This window comes from Baudoinia panamericana (assembly GCF_000338955.1).
Source record: "Baudoinia panamericana UAMH 10762 unplaced genomic scaffold BAUCOscaffold_9, whole genome shotgun sequence".
In the NCBI taxonomy this organism is placed as follows: Eukaryota; Fungi; Ascomycota; class Dothideomycetes; order Mycosphaerellales; family Teratosphaeriaceae; genus Baudoinia; species Baudoinia panamericana.
This window is the reverse complement of record NW_006911265.1, coordinates 1,162,659-1,177,786: the sequence shown is the minus strand read 5'-3', so window position 1 is coordinate 1,177,786 and position 15,128 is coordinate 1,162,659. Positions and strand designations below refer to the sequence as shown.

At 56.3% G+C, this 15,128-nt stretch overlaps 6 protein-coding genes across 6 annotated transcripts; 4 read left to right on the top strand and 2 right to left on the bottom strand.

Moving 5' to 3' along the window:
- Positions 1–18: 18 nt before the first annotated feature.
- Positions 19–3,893, top strand: BAUCODRAFT_565358 (uncharacterized protein). Its single transcript, XM_007680341.1, has one exon. It carries the CDS (start codon positions 228–230, stop codon positions 3,627–3,629), a length of 3,402 nt encoding a protein of 1,133 aa, XP_007678531.1. The 5' UTR covers positions 19–227; the 3' UTR covers positions 3,630–3,893.
- Positions 3,894–4,681: 788 nt separating this feature from the next.
- Positions 4,682–5,518, bottom strand: BAUCODRAFT_43812 (uncharacterized protein; the record flags this gene model as incomplete). The annotated part of the gene is made up of 1 exon (XM_007679927.1): positions 4,682–5,518. A coding segment is annotated over one exon (837 nt), but the record flags the coding sequence as incomplete, so codon positions are not given.
- Positions 5,519–6,029: 511 nt separating this feature from the next.
- Positions 6,030–7,551, top strand: BAUCODRAFT_565242 (uncharacterized protein). Its single transcript, XM_007680340.1, has 3 exons — positions 6,030–6,111; positions 6,173–7,124; positions 7,190–7,551. Exons 2-3 carry the CDS (start codon positions 6,222–6,224, stop codon positions 7,493–7,495), a joined length of 1,209 nt encoding a protein of 402 aa, XP_007678530.1. The 5' UTR covers positions 6,030–6,111; positions 6,173–6,221; the 3' UTR covers positions 7,496–7,551.
- Positions 7,552–7,607: 56 nt separating this feature from the next.
- On the bottom strand, positions 7,608–10,151 carry BAUCODRAFT_25969 (uncharacterized protein; the record flags this gene model as incomplete). Its single annotated transcript, XM_007679784.1, has 1 exon — positions 7,608–10,151. One exon carries the CDS (start codon positions 10,149–10,151, stop codon positions 7,608–7,610), a length of 2,544 nt encoding a protein of 847 aa, XP_007677974.1.
- A 391-nt stretch (positions 10,152–10,542) lies between these two features.
- Positions 10,543–13,101, top strand: BAUCODRAFT_141124 (uncharacterized protein; the record flags this gene model as incomplete). Its single annotated transcript, XM_007680339.1, has 2 exons — positions 10,543–12,166; positions 12,222–13,101. The coding sequence occupies 2 exons, from the start codon at positions 10,543–10,545 to the stop codon at positions 12,635–12,637; spliced, it is 2,040 nt and encodes a 679-aa protein (XP_007678529.1). The 3' UTR covers positions 12,638–13,101.
- Positions 13,102–13,183: 82 nt separating this feature from the next.
- Positions 13,184–14,312, top strand: BAUCODRAFT_565213 (uncharacterized protein). The gene has a single exon (XM_007680338.1). It carries the CDS (start codon positions 13,281–13,283, stop codon positions 13,974–13,976), a length of 696 nt encoding a protein of 231 aa, XP_007678528.1. The 5' UTR covers positions 13,184–13,280; the 3' UTR covers positions 13,977–14,312.
- Positions 14,313–15,128: the final 816 nt, after the last annotated feature.

The following is a 15,128-nucleotide window of genomic DNA, read 5'->3' as shown; positions in this document are numbered from 1 at the left end:
AGGTCCGCACTTCATGGCCGTCCCGTCCCTTTGGCGGCGGGTGGCTTGGCGAGCATGTGAACTCCGAGCATCACCACATCTCTCTCTCCTTCAAGATGAGATTACCGCTTGGCCTTCGGGAATTGCACGAGGAGGCGGGCAGATATAGCGTATTGTTCACATGGAATTGATGGAGATGCTAAGATGACATACAGCTGTGTTGCAGCGGAACGTGTGCGTCGGCGGCCATGTCGGGCCCGTATGGCGAACAAGCACCTGTGGACTCCCCACGAGCAACAGATGTGAGCTTCCACCGGGTCGGAGATCACAATGGGGAGGCCAGCTCGCAAGCGCGGTCTCACTCCTCTGGCTCGAAGGGTAAGGAGAGGGAAGAAAGGGGCAGTTATGACGGCCCTACCATCCGCAAGGAGCGACCAGCCAGAGATAGGACGTCTGGTGGCTTTCTGCTCGAAACGAGTCTGCCGAATGGTGCTCCGCACGGAACATCGTCAGGCGTTGGCGATAAGCGAAGGAGCGCGCCCAATGGCCCATTGTACGTCGACAAGAGAAGGAGGCACGCTGGTGCGCGGATGTCTGCCGAGTCATCGCTAGGCAGCTCGCCGCTTTCACGCGAGGTGTCTATGGATGGTGCAATGAATGAGGATAGACCGCAGAGTGCGCCAGGGCTGGACCCGGCGCAGCTGGTGCAGATGGCGCTAGATCTGAGCGAGAGTCGCAGGAGGCACGTGAGTGGGCCATTGCGGGTGCCACTGTCTCCCAAGGACAGTCGGCGCAGCTCTGCAAGACAACGTATCAGCTACATGGCCAACGACTCGTCTCGCGTACCTTCTGGACAGTTGCATGAGCCACTTTCGGTCGCGGACGACGGGATACGGATGGCCACCGAGACGCAACTCAAACCATCTCCGGCGACGCTTTCGCGAGCTGAGAAAGCGCGCAAATACTTCGAGCTAGCTAGCGAGCATCGACGCCTTCTGCATCACCTGCCACCACTTAAGCCTGACTCCACTGCGAAAGGAAACCACAGCATCTCTACAGCGAACAGCCCTGGAAGTACGTATCCGGAGATCACTAGGACACCTACGCATGCGGGCGCCACGCATGACCTCGGACGACCCTACAATCCGCTCCAAGCTCTTCGAAACCGTAGATTACGGAACCGAGAGCGACAAGTGTTACCGGCTCCACCAGAGGCGTGGCAAGATGTGGATGCAATTGGCAGATGGATCGATGAGGTGGAGAAGGCAACTCGCCACCCATTGTTCCGCGAGACTCGAGACACCATCACCTTACCACGCTTTCACGGCGACATCCGAGGCTCTGACACCAATCAGGACGCTATCAAAGGCCACCGCCGGACAGATACCGCCAGCTCCGTCCTAACAAGACCCGAGAACGGATGGAGCATCGAGCCTTGCGAGTTGCTTGCTGACACCTACTGGACGGAGAAAGGCAGCAATAGGTACCTGTTGGAGTCTTCTCGTGGCTCGCCTGTATTTCCCAGGCACGCTCGCCATAGTGTTGAGAAAGTTCGGGTGTCGCAAGATGGGCACGGAGAGTCTCCCGCGACCCCACAAGGAAACCGGGACGATGCCGACCATGTGCCATTCCACAAGCGTGCCCATCGTGCAACACACCTGTTACCGAGACGCACACGACCAAGTCGCCTGGCTCGCTCTGGGAGCAACTCAAGCGTCTCTTCGGATGGCCGTCCAACACCGATGCCTCTGCGACCAGAAGACGACAGTACCGGCATCCTCAATATTGGACCGTTGGAGAAGCACATGCGGCAGATGATCGCTAGGGATGAACGCGGCGAGCTGACGTCGCCTGAGCTGGTCTCACCTGATCACTGGGACTCCAAGCACACTGTATTTCCAATACTACATAGCGAAGCTGGGCGCCCACGGAGGGAGTCGGTCGCTCGCGCCAATGGCAGGTTATCAGTCGGCCCGGTACCCAGCCATCACCGCAGGGCGAAGTCGGCAGACGGGAGGATGGACGGCAGAGTCTCGACCGAGATACTTGAGCTATCGCACGCTGACTCCCTCTCACCTGTTGCTCCAGGCTCAGCTTCGCCACGAGAAGCCGGCCTCTCTTTTACGACGAAGCGTAACGAACATTCCAAGCGATTGCACCGTCTACCGCTGTTCCGCGCAGATAGCCGGGACCGACCCAGCGATCAGACAGAGCGTATGGACTTCGCCAACGGCGCCGACCATCTGCATCGCGACATTCCGCAGCCCGAGCCACGCTCAAGTCAAGAGTCTACACGGCCGTTGGGCGTGCAGCGGCATGTTACCGCAGACAGCACGCATAGCCTGCGACGACAGGGTACGTCTACTACAGCGTCTGGATCTAGTCGAGAGCCTGGGTCAGCAGTGGGTCGTTTCTTCAAAGGCGGCAGGATCGGGGAGATGGTGAGAAGTGAAGGGGCGCGGTTTAGCGACCGCTTCCGGAACAAGGACCGGATGGATGATGTCCTGCCCGTCTCCGAAGAGTCCGCCTTGTCGCATGGCTCTGACGACGAGACGGCAGCCGGCGAAGCTGTGGATGTTGATCCCAGTCCGCGGACTTCGATCGATCAACGGCGCAGCAGACCGAGGTATAACTTGCAGCATCTGCCCAGTTTCAAGCACCCGCTTGGCCGCAACAGCGCTAATTTGGCGCCGCCGACGCGAGACGGCGACCCGATCACTCGACAGCAACGGGCTCAGCGCGAGGCCGGACGCTCGCCTCGCTTCGACCGGCTGGCACCTCCTCGCATCAATCTACCTGCAGACGAAGAGTCGCCGCTGTCCACAACAAGGTCCGGCGTTTTTGGAGACTATGACCGCCGCAAAAGCTATGGCTTCCTAGGAGCTCGCTCTCGAGACGGCTCACATACCTCCCTCGGTACCCCTGGAGAAATGCACCCGAACAACCACCTGGCTCCCACGACCGGACTCACCAAATTGCAAAGCGACAGTCGACACCGACACTGGAGCATCTCTGACCGCATGCCACAGCCGGAGGAGGTCAACCATCGCATGACCATGCGTGACGTCGCTCGGGTGAAGGCTCTGCTGTTGTCCTCGGGCGTCAAGGCGAGAGAATTATTGCGACAGGCTGACAGCCCTCGTGCCAAGCCTTTGCCGCTGTACCACAATGTCGCCGCGTTCTTAGAGATCCCCATGACAGACGTGCCGCTCCGGGAAGAGCACGTTATCGCCTCCCGCAAGCTCGCCGACTATCTCTCGTCATCCCTCTCCGCCTTCGACAGCAGTATTCGTTCCTTTGAGCACGGCCCGGCGAAGGAAATCGATGACCGGCTGAGTGCGCTGCAGAGGAGGGCGATGGACGACCTCACGTCGACGGTGCAGAACACATCCGACGAAGCGGACGCCTTCAACGTTGAGCTCACCACCAAGGCTCCGCAGGACGTCAAGCGGGTGGATGATGCGATTGACGACATTCTACGCGAGCGCCGCCGGCAGTGGAGGTTGCTGCGGCGGACGGGTTTCAAATTGCTCGAGTGGTTGGTGTTGGGGATCATGTGGTGGGTATGGTTTGTCGTGATGATCTTCAAGACGTTTCAGAGGGCGTTTATAGCTTTGCTGAGGGTGGTGAAGTGGCTTTTGTGGTTTTGAAAGGCTTGGTTGATATTGGATGATACCCTGTATTTTGCGCGGTTCTGCGTTCGGCGAGGCACAGATGTGAGACTGATATAGCATGTCGTATCTTTTGCCGTTGATTGAGAGGTAATTCCTGATACTTGGCATTGGCCGTACGACCGCGTTTATGCAAGCTATCCACGTAAATTACAGGAGGTGCAATTGAGGCGTCGGTATGGGTACGGATGTTGTCGAGAAATTTTTATACTATACTCGCTTATTAGGATAATCTGGCTCTTACGCTTGTTAGGGTTGGTCCTCAGGACGCCGCTCTCCCCGCCATCATATCGTACTCAGCTCTAGCGTAGGTAATGATACAGAAGCAGCTAGTAGTTAGTAGAGAGTATGCACGCCTTTGTTCGGCAGCATGGCAGGAGGGCCGATGGAAAATCGATCCCTCTGCCTGTACGTTCCATTTCGCGAACATGTAGGCTATAGCAGACCTAGCATCTGGCCAAAATCTCGACATGGGTATAACACTGACGAAATGATACCGCCTACGTTCAAACAGCACCGTCGGTCTCCACCGTCACATCAACGTGCAAAGGTCTCTCTGCCGCCTCCTCCCCCTGCTGGTGGTAAGCAGTATCCCGACTCGCCTGGTACCCGAGCGTCCCGAGTCCCGTCAACGCAGCACCCAGGTGACCGTAATCGGCGAACCGGCGTTTGCCGAAGATGTGGACTTCCTCGCCGTGCGGCCAAATAGCTACGCCGTGCCTCAGGGCGAGGTAGAAGCTCAGGCCGAGGGTTGAGGCGGTTAGGGATAGGATGGCGGGGAGGAAGCGCTGCCAGACTGATTGTTTGTGTGACTTGGAAGCGATGATGAGCGCGGAAGGCTGGATGACTGGGATGGTGGCGAGGAGCTCGCGGGCAGTCATGAGAAGGATATCGGTGATGCTTGAGCGTACGGGTGGCTGCCAGGGGAGGGTGATCTTGCGCTCTCTTCTCAACAACTCCACGTCTGCGCCTGACGTGCATTCCGCCAGAGCCATGACGTCTTCCACCTTCGTCTGTAACCCGAGCTTCTCATGCATACGCGCCACATACCGCACGAGCTTGCCGTACTTCCTCCTCATTGTCTGCGCGAGCCAGTCCTGCGGGAGTTGCGGGTAGAGCATCAGACTCAGGTAGCCGTAGGCCAAACAATCCACGCTCGTCATCTCATCGCCAAGTAAGAAATCTCGATTACCCAACATGCTCTGCAATGGCCCAAAGAAGTTGTCCGCCAACGCATGCAGCTTAAACGCGGCGGAATGCTCCGGCCGGCGCAACATACTCTGCACCGTCTCTCTCCGCGGTAATAGCAGACTAGCCCTCTTCTGCGCCTCCACCTCAAACCCCTGCCCTTGTTCCTTCCCCACTCCATCAAAGCCCGACGGTCGTCCACTAAGGTCATCGTGCACGTTATCCACGTCTATACTGGAGATGCCCAAGTGTTCTGTTCGTCGTCTGGCTGCCGCTCTTCGCTTAGGCGGCAGGATGTAGTTCGTGTGCCATGGTAGGATCTTGGTGAAGGCGGAGCGGGTGAGGGTGTAGTTGTCGAAGGAGACGTAGAGGGAGATGTCGAGGAGGTGCTGGGCGTGGGTTGAGAGGAAGGAGGTGAGGGCTGTGGAGTCGGCGGGATAGGCACTACTCGAGTCATGCTTGTCTTGGTGTTGGTCGAAGTATCGGACGATATTGTGGAAGCCGAAGACTTGGTCTGAACCGTCGTCTAGTAATGGTAGACCATAGCTGTCGTCGTGGGTTGGGATGAGCGTCCAGAGTTCTGGTGGGAGTTGCAGCTTCAGCAGAGCAATGGCGGCTATGCATTCTGCATCTACTGAAGGAAGGCCAAAGCCGGGACCGAGCACGTGCAATCGTATCATCCTTTGTCGATATATGTATATGTCCTGCTCCTTGTAACCATAAGAATCGACGGCGAGACCATTCAATTGGCGTCGGAAGAGAGTCTACGGCCACAGCCACGCTGCGTCAGCCGCGGTGATCGGAGCTTTACAGCCACACTTTACGCGGCTGAAAGCGCCCGGCATCAGCGGGACAGGGACGAAAGCTTGGATGCTACTACTTCATTCTCCACTTCACATGTATCCCTTCTCGCCAGTCTCGAACGCAGTTATATACATGTAGTCATTGGCCAAGCAATATTAGTCTGGAACAGCGAACAGCCTCTGCTACTCATACTGGCAATGTCTCTGGCCACTGCAATGTTGACGCCCTGGCTGTTGCGACCGTACTATGCAGCTAGCCATGCCATGCATACGAGTCAAGGGTAGCTAGCTCTCTCATCAGCTCATTCCGTGAGATCAGCTCGGTACCGGCATTCGAATCCTACGGCTGATCCACTTCATCCCTCGATGCAACCGTGTAGGCGTAGACGGTCTCAACTCCTGCCTTGAGAAATATATGTTTCCCTCTTCCCACAACCTGTGCTTTCGTAAACCTCCGGTAGAGGGAGACGGTGAGCTGAAGCTAACAGTATCAGTGACAGGACTGTAGCTCAGATTCCATCACCGTTTTAGGCCTGCCTACAACTAACCACGGAGCCTAAACACCTCACGCGGTCTCAAGATGTCATCTAAGCTAGATCAACTCCTCGCCTCCCTCTCCACCGCCCAACAGCTCGCCTCGGAGCTCCAATCCGAACTGGCCTCCAACATCCCTCAATCCCTCCAAGCCGCCGCAGCCGCCGAATCCATCAAACGAGCCGTCCAACCCGCCCCCTTCCGCGCCTTCGACATCCTCTTCTCCACCTTCCGCCTCCCCGCCGTCCGCACCGCCCTCGACGCCGGCTGGCTCGAAGCAATCACCCAAGCCGACCCCCAAACCGGCATAACCGCCGCGGAGCTCGCCTCCCGCAGCAAATCCAGTCCCGCCCTCGTCATCCGCCTCATGCGTTTCCTAGCCGCCACAGCCGTCGTCGAGGAAGTAGGAACAAACACCTACGCCCCGAACCCACTAACCCACTTCCTCCTCATCCCCGGCTGGAGCGCGGGTGTCCGCCACTTCTCCTCCGCTTACCCGGGCGCCACGGCGAAAATGCCGCAATATCTCGCCAACCTCAAGTACCAAGACCCGCCCGGCGCGCCGCACGATCTGTTCACCTATGCGAACGGCGCCCCCTTCTTCACCCACGTTTCCGAACGGCCGAAAGACCTCGATGCTTTCGACTCGTTCATGGTCGTTGCGCGTACGTCGCTGGGACCGACGTGGTTGGATGTGTATCCGCTTGAGAAACTGAAGGTCGAGTCATCGGATGACGTGCTATTGATTGATGTTGGGGGAGGACGGGGGCACGATCTTCACGCTTTTGCTGAGAAGCGGAAAAGTTTGGGGTTGGAAGGGAAGTTGGTACTGGAGGATCGGCCAGATGTCGTTGTCAATTCGTCGGCGGAGTGGCGGGAGGACTTTGGTGTGCGGGAGCATGATTTCTTCCAGCCGCAGCCTGAGGAGTGTGTTGGTGCGAAAGCTTACGTATGTTTCATCCCTACACTACGATCTCCCCGATCGCTACCTGCTTGCTGACAAAACTATACCAGTTCTTGAAGATGATCATGCACGACTGGCCCGACAGCAGCTGCATCCAGATCCTCTCCCACCTCCGCGATGCCATGAAACCCGGCTACTCTCGCATCTTGATCAACGACAACGTTCTACTCGACCGTAATTGCTCGGTAGTTTCAGCGGCTTCAGATATGGCCATGCTGACGGTGTTGTCGGGCAAGGAGCGCACGAAAGCGGAGTGGCAGGAGTTGATCGGTAAAGTGGACGGGCTAGAAATTGAAGACTTTTACGTCATGGAGGAAGGTGGGAGGGGGGTGGTTGAGATCGTTAGGAAACAGTGATGTGATTCGGTAGGGAACGGAGATTATCATGGATCATATGTGCCGTGTTGCTTGTGACTCTACACTCTCATACAGCATTGAGCTTTGTACGGTACGGTATTCAACTCTCCGCTCAACGACCTTGCCGCAGCCGACTCGTTCCCCTCTGTCCAGAAGTTGGATGCTCGACAATGCCATGCCGTCTTAGCAGAGCCTTCAGCGCGAGTACCTCACCCTTGAGCACCGCCACGTCCTGCTCCAGACTCGCCACTCTCGCATCAACTTTGGTGCAGTCGAAGCACCGCACGGGCGGACTCCGTATCAAACCTTCCACTCTCTGACCCTCGACGCCGGCATGCGCGCCGCTACGACCATTCTTGCTGGCTCTAATCCTCGCCCACGGACTATTCGGCTGCCTCGCTGCTGCAGCATTCGCCGCCATCTCCGCCAAACCAGTCCTCTGCCCTTGCGGAGAATGACGCTTGGGCTCATGCTTGTGCTTCGATGATAGCGACGACGACCGTGGAAACAACTCGCGAACATCTTCCGACGCCGGCGTGAAGACGCCAAGGGGTGAGAGCTGTGATCGTGCGGTCTTGAACGCATCACTCTCCGTCGACCCGTCAAAGACCCTTAGTGGCGGCACGATGTTAGGCAGACTTGGGCGTAGGTCTGGCTTACGTCGTCTGGTGGTGCTGAAGGTACCTCTTGAAGTGACCCGTGACCGCGAAACCTGGCGTGCGGGAGGTCGTTGTGCGTGGCTTCGAGGGTACTTCGCTTGCGTCTCCGCCTCGTCCGTCAGCCAGATATCGTCTCCATCTTCGTCATCGTTGAGCGACTCGTCTTGCACGGAATCCGTGGGCCATGTAGCCTCCCGTTCGAGAACATTTCCTGGATGCCAGTACTTCTGCTTGCCAGTCCCGCTTCGGATATGCTTGTGCGGCAAGTGATGCTCAGCGTTGTCTGACTGTGGTACATTGGTAACCGCATGCGACTGGTCGGTTGCGGTGAGTTTTTTTGTGGCGTAGCCGCGGAGCATTCCGCTCTGCTTCGGTCCCAGAGCGCCGCTCATCTTCCTCAAGTCTGCAAGGATCTTAGCGTTGTCGTCAGGCGCTAGTGAGCCGATTTTGAGAGCGCTCGTATTGCTCTGATCGGTTCGTAGGCCTCGCGCAGGCTTGAAGCTGGGTTTTCGCTTCTTAAGCGGCGACAGCTTGGTGCTGCTTCTGCGCATACTGGAGACTTGGATCGTACTACCACGAGCAAGACGCGTTGCTTCTGACGCGGTACTAGTTGCATGGCTGTCCGCGGTACCCATTGGAGCACTCTCAATGAACGTCTTGCTGGAAATGCGTGGTCGAGGTCGCAGTGGCGTTGACAGGCCATTGATTATAGCTGTAGTTGCAGCTGCTTGGGTCGATGGCTTCACCGGCGAGAACAAATCGAGCAAATCACCGTTCGGCAACGCAGCAGGCGGCGGACTCGAGGCAGGCTTGTATCTCACCGTGCCGTCATCTGGTATCTCATCCGGGTGAATGGTGAACCTGCGATCAGGCCTAGCCTTCCTCCCTTCCGTTTGCGGTCGGCGCAGTCCAACCGGCAACCCGAGACCCTCCGAATCCGCCATCCTAGCCCAGTTCCTCCTTGGTTGAGCTTTCCCATCCATGTTCGACGGTATCGACGGCGCATCGCTCAGCTGCTGCACCGCACGGTCTGGAATGGGCGGGGGCGACGGACCGTCAACCCACTCGACACTGATGACGCGATCTGACACGCTTTTCTGTGCTAGAAGCAGACCGGCTCCGTCGTACAGATGCACCTTACCATCTGCCCTACCTACAGCGATGACATCTTCGATAACCGACACGGAGGTCAAGGGCGCCTTTGCGTGCCACGTTCGCAGCACCGTGCCCGCTTCGAGATCGACGATCTTGCAGCGTCCGTCTGCGCCAGCACTCACGGCTCGGAACTTGTGGGTTGGCAGAAAGGCACAGCCGGCGATTTGATCGAGGCGCGAGCCGGTTACATGTCCGACTTCTCCGTCGCAACCGCTACGGCTGACTTCATTGGCGCTGTATGCAGCGATTGTGCCATCTCTGAAGGCAAGCAAGAAGATGTACGCTCGTCGAGGATGGAAAGCTGCAGCACAGACAGCGGTAGAAGATGCCCGCGGCTCGAGCAGTATCGGCTTGGTGTTATGGATTAGGTTCTTCAAATATACAACGGGCGGGTTATCGGAAGCGGAGACCAGATACGCAGACGACCCGGCAAGCACATTCGGGGCACTGTTGTGTGCTTGAACTGGACTCCGTAGCCTGAGCTGCCGAGTCGAGTAGCGTAGGATGTCATTTGTAAGTCTGGTTGTGAAAAAGAGGCCGTTGTCAGTCCTTTCGAGCAAGCGGACTTCATCGCCTGCAGACTTCAAGCCCCAGCTTCGGTCCTGGCCATGCTTGGTGTCATGTAACACAATGACTTGGCTGTCGGCGACAGCGAGTAAACCGTTGCCCGCCGTCTTGGCTGCGACGATCCCGGACTGGCCACTGGTGCATATTGTATGCAGACCTGTCGAGTCCCAGGAGTACACATGGCCTCGCGTTGTGATCAATAAGTGCTTATTGGCCGGTACATCTGTTAACGTTGGCGATGACTTTGCTACTAATATGTTCTGAGCAGTAGGCATCCTTCTTCATCATCCTGTATACCAGCATCGCAGGGTTTGAGGTGGTTGCTCGGCAAAGCCATGTAGTGTAAACATTGCCGTTCCCGGCAAGCGGGCTGTGCGCCTCGTGCGCCACTGCCATTCGTGCCTCCCATCTGATTTCATCTTCGAGCGCCAAAGTGATTGACCATTGCAATCAGCTCGGTCACCTTTGGCAACAATTCCCGATGGTGTTAATGGAGCTCGTCAAGTAGGCTTGGAATTAGACCTCGCTGTCCTCTCGGCACCTCGGCTCGCTATCCCCGCAAAAACTCGCCGGGTATAACATGCTGTTGAACATGGCGATGTACAATATAAACCGGCGCGATCAGCTAGAGCCAAGGAGTACGTTCTGGGGCTCTAGCGATCGAAAATGTCGGACACGAACGGCTCGCCGAAGACGCCGGAGCTGCTATGGAGGCCCAGACGGGCCGGAAAGACGCCAATGGATGAATACAGACGGCACGTCAACCACAGATTCTCCCAAAATCTGAGAACGACGCGAGAGTTGCATCGATGGAGCGTGCAACACCCACAGGACTTCTGGATAGATTTATACGATTACCTTCGCTTCACACCCAAGCTACCGCGCGGCATGACCAAAGCCTATGATGACAGCGTACCTATGAGTTCGAACCCGCCTTTCTTTCCTGGACTACGAATGAACTATGCTGAGAACGCTATGTTCGCTAATCCTGATTCAGATGCCATTGCTCTTGTGGGTATCAGAGAAGGCATGGATCTCAATCGCGAAGACGGCGAGCAACTCACTTGGCGAGAGTTTCGAGACAGAGTCCGGTTGACGGCCAGCGCGATGCGACATTGTGGCGCAAAGCAAGGCGATCGAGTCGCCGCGTTAGTAGCGACCTCGATTTGGGCTATGGTACTTTTCCATGCAAGTGCTGCGATAGGCGCAATCTTCACCTCGATCAGCCCCGAACTCGGTCTCGAAGGCTGCGTTTCTCGGTTACAGCAAGTTACGCCGAGCATTCTGTTTGCCGATAGCGACACGGTCTACAAAGGCAAGGCCGTAAATATCACAGCCAAGACCAAGCAGATACTCGACCGGCTTAGTCCGAGACCGCAGACGTATATCATTCCGATAGTGTCAAAGCCAACAGACTTCGCTTCAATCGACGACTTCCTCAACAAGGCCAATCAGTCTGAGCCACTGACCTTCGCCCCAACTTCGTTCAACGATCCATTGATGATCTGCTACAGCTCAGGCACAACCGGCGCACCGAAATGCATAGTCCACCGCCACGGCATGATCATTCAGATGAAGAAGATCTCCGCGATTCACAACAGCACTACCACCGCCGACGTGATACTCCAGTATTCCTCAACCTCCTGGGTCGTCTTTTACGTCATGTGCGGATACTTTGCGTGCGGCGCAAAGACGGTCGTCTATAACGGCAGCCCAATGTATCCGGACGCCAAGCAACTGCTACGGATGGTCGAGAAGTACAAAGTAACGTACTTTGGAACGTCGCCGAGATACTTGCTTGAAGTGGAGATGTCGAAGACAATGCCAAAGCATGAGCTGGATCTGTCTTCTCTCCGTATAGTGTATACTACAGGCGCCACGCTTTCCGCGGAGCAGTATCGATGGTTCTACTCCGCCTTTCCACCGGACGTCCACCTTTGCAACACCGCTGGAGGCACTGACACAGCAACTTCACTGATTGCTGCTGATCCTTGCGGACCTATACATGCTGGCGAGATGCAGATCTTCGGTCTCGGAATGGATGTTGACGTTGCAGATCCTGTGACGGGAGAGTCAATGTTGCAGACTGGGGAAGCAGGTGAGATGGTTGTCCGAAAACCATTTCCGAGTATGCCTTGCTTTTTCTGGGGCGACGAAGGGAACAAGAAGTACCGTGAGAGCTACTTTGAGAGGTTTGACAAGTTTGATATGTGGGCGCAGCATGACTGGCTGAGCTCTAATCCCACGACAGGCGGGCTAGTTATGCATGGTAGGAGTGACGGTGTACTGAGTAAGTCTGAGACGTTCAGAACTTTCTCGAATCGGCAAACACTGACATTGTCTAGACCCGTCAGGCATTCGCTTCGGCAGCGGCGAAATCTACGCTATCGTCGAAGCTGCGCCCCTCAACAGCCGCATTTCAAACAGTCTGTGCGTCGGTCGACGGCGCCCGCAAGACCACGACGAGGACGTCTTCCTCTTCCTCGTCATGTCGCCACCTAATCAGCTAACGCCGGAGTTCCGAGCGCAAGTCAAGGCCGCCATACGCCAAGCCCTCTCGCCACGGCATGTGCCAAAGTTCGTACTCCAGGTGCCAGATATACCAGTCACGATCAATGGCAAGAAGGTCGAGACCGCAGTCAAGCAGGTCTTGTCGGGTAAGGAGGTGAAAGCGAGTAATACTGTGCTTAACCCAGAAACCATCGGGTTCTTTAAACGGTTTCAGGATCTGGAATCAGAGCCTAAGGCAGCTAAGCTGTAAATGTATGCGCTTTCCCTATGCTAGATGATTGGGAAGTGTGTCGCAGCAGCCACAGGCAGACTCTAAACTGGCCGCTCATTACTAGATCCGATATCAGAGTTCTCCTCAACCGATATTAACAGGCTGCGCTCCGGCTTTGGGCACATGTCCACTATTGGCACAAAGCCCATCGCAACGGAGTGCGAAAGCAGACAAGTCAAGGCGAATGAGCTCGCAAGACTCGAGATGGATGGATTGTGGCGGCCTCACCTGTATACTACGTAGCGACTACGTCCGAGGCTGGGTATGCCATACCTAACCTGCAGGCGCACAGCTGCAGAGCAAGCTTAGCTGACACGAATTCAGTTCTTGGACAGCGCTGTGCTCTGTCTACTTCGTGGGGCGGCGCTCGAGGACATGCTACTCATTCGATGTCACATGCTGTCCGTGAATGTGATGTGATGCTTCTCGTACGTGGACTGAACGGTCGGAGTTCCCATCCCCTTTAGGAAATTGCTCCCCCTGAAGCTCACCACATCAGCTTTCGGCCCCCACTCGCAAGATTATGGGGTTCAGCTCCGAAACATGTAGTCACCCCTTCGCACCGCTCGTAGGAGATACTTTCACGCTTGATTGCCATTGCTGATCTACCACACTGCCAAATATGGCTTCTCTCACCTCCACACTAATGCGTCGTGACAGCCCCCTCATACTCGGCCTGAAGAGCTTCACAGTCGGCACCACGCTCTTCCTCGCCGGCAGCATGGCCACCGTTTCATTCCAACTCATACCAGGCCTTATCCTCGCCACGCAACAACGGAACAAGCTCTCATCAAATACAGAGACCGGACGCTTAACCCCAAACCCAACTTCTGACTCCAATAAGCAGCTCCACCTCGGGCCTCAAGCAGTCTTGACCGGCTCAGTTGCGCCCGCGGCGCTGCATGCCGATAGCGGCTATAAAGTCGCCGCGATTCAATTCGTGCTCATGTCCAAAACGGCTTTCGCAACCCAAGTCCCGCCCGAGCTACTAACAATCATAGCGTCCGGCTTTCTGACATACCACTACCGCGCCGCGAAGCTACCAGCGAGCATTTGGGCAAAGTGGGCCGCAGTTGCGGGGTTGGTGACCGCCATCTTCCCGCTGACGGGTGGGTTCATGGTACCGATTGATCATAAGATCGCGCGGATAGCGGGCGAGGAGGCTCAAGTGGAACCTTACGAGGATGCGCCGCCGGACAGGGAAGCGGAGAGGAGTAATGCGGAGGCGTTCTTAAGGCAGTGGGGGTTATTGAATAGTGTGAGGGCAGTTGTGATGGTGGCGGCTGGTGGAGTTGGGCTCTGGGCCTTGTTGGAGTAGAAGGTGAATGCGCGGGACAGGAGCTCGACAGTCTGGCAGCCTACCATGTCTTTCGCTGCGTTAGCCGCGACTAGCCTCAGCAACGCCCAGCATCTGTGGTGAAGCACAAGCTGCGATCGAGGGATGAATCAAGCGTCGCAATACAGCCATGGCCGAGATGAACGCCTGCAACTCAAGCTGCGCATGGTTCATGGACATAGTGGTAGGGCCCGTCAGAGACCCCTCATGCTACGACTTCCTCAGCATAGACTGGTTCACGCCTCGGCAGCTGCTACGGTAGGCGCGACGACTTGGTCCCAGTGGGAAGTGGGTACGATTCCGCTGCTGCTTTCCTCACTATACCCACCAAGGGTGCCTCGAAATATCCGATCACTATAAGGCTCTAGCTGTTCGCTTTAGCGTGGAAGCTTCGACGCCCAGCATGATCATACGGTATCCGCGCCTTGGTCCTACAGAAAGAGCGCTCGCGACTCTTGGAAGGCCGAGCACTGGCGGCGATAATTGTCATGGTGGCCCACAATGCGGGCTGCCTAAAAGAATTCACGCTGTGGTCACTCCGATGTCTCTTGCGCAATGTACACCACCACATACCTCGAATAAGCTCTCGATCAACAAAGCGACTAACCCAAGACTTACCCTGCCTAGACTTTCGGCTGTAATATCAGCAATTAGAGACTGGCAAGTACGTGTTGAGGTGGTAATTGCTTGTAACATGGTTTGACGAATAGACCTGGTCAGTCTGCTTTCTCCCTTTCGTCACCACAGCTTGGAGCATTTTGCAGTCTGCTCTTCAACTCGTCGAGAACAGCTTCCTTGCACTCTTTCCAGTCGCTTTCACCCCAAATCAATTGACTCTCTTCCCAGAGCTCCTCCACTTCGTCGTTGTTCCCATATTCAACTTCCGCACACCCCGCGCTATGATTCTCGGCACTCTTTATCCCAGACTTCATGCGTTCGGATCTCAGCAGTTTCACGTCTTCGCGGGATAGTGCATATCGTGGCCATCCCTGGATCAATTTAAACCGCGCAGCCTTCAGTTGACGAGGCTTAGTCTCTGATGAATATTCCTCGAGCAGTGCCGGCCAAGGAGAGGATTCGTCCATAGGCAGGTTGGCCGCTAGGAGCTCGCGCGCGGTGCAAACACCAGCCATT

Excerpts from the sequence above, each read along its gene's own strand:
- BAUCODRAFT_565358 (XM_007680341.1), top strand. The coding sequence starts at position 228 with ATGTCGGGCCCGTATGGCGAACAAGCACCTGTGGACTCCCCACGAGCA.
- BAUCODRAFT_565242 (XM_007680340.1), top strand. The coding sequence starts at position 6,222 with ATGTCATCTAAGCTAGATCAACTCCTCGCCTCCCTCTCCACCGCCCAA. Across the intron at positions 7,125-7,189 it reads GTGTTGGTGCGAAAGCTTAC|TTCTTGAAGATGATCATGCA; the intron begins GTATGTTTCATC and ends AAACTATACCAG.
- BAUCODRAFT_565213 (XM_007680338.1), top strand. The coding sequence starts at position 13,281 with ATGGCTTCTCTCACCTCCACACTAATGCGTCGTGACAGCCCCCTCATA.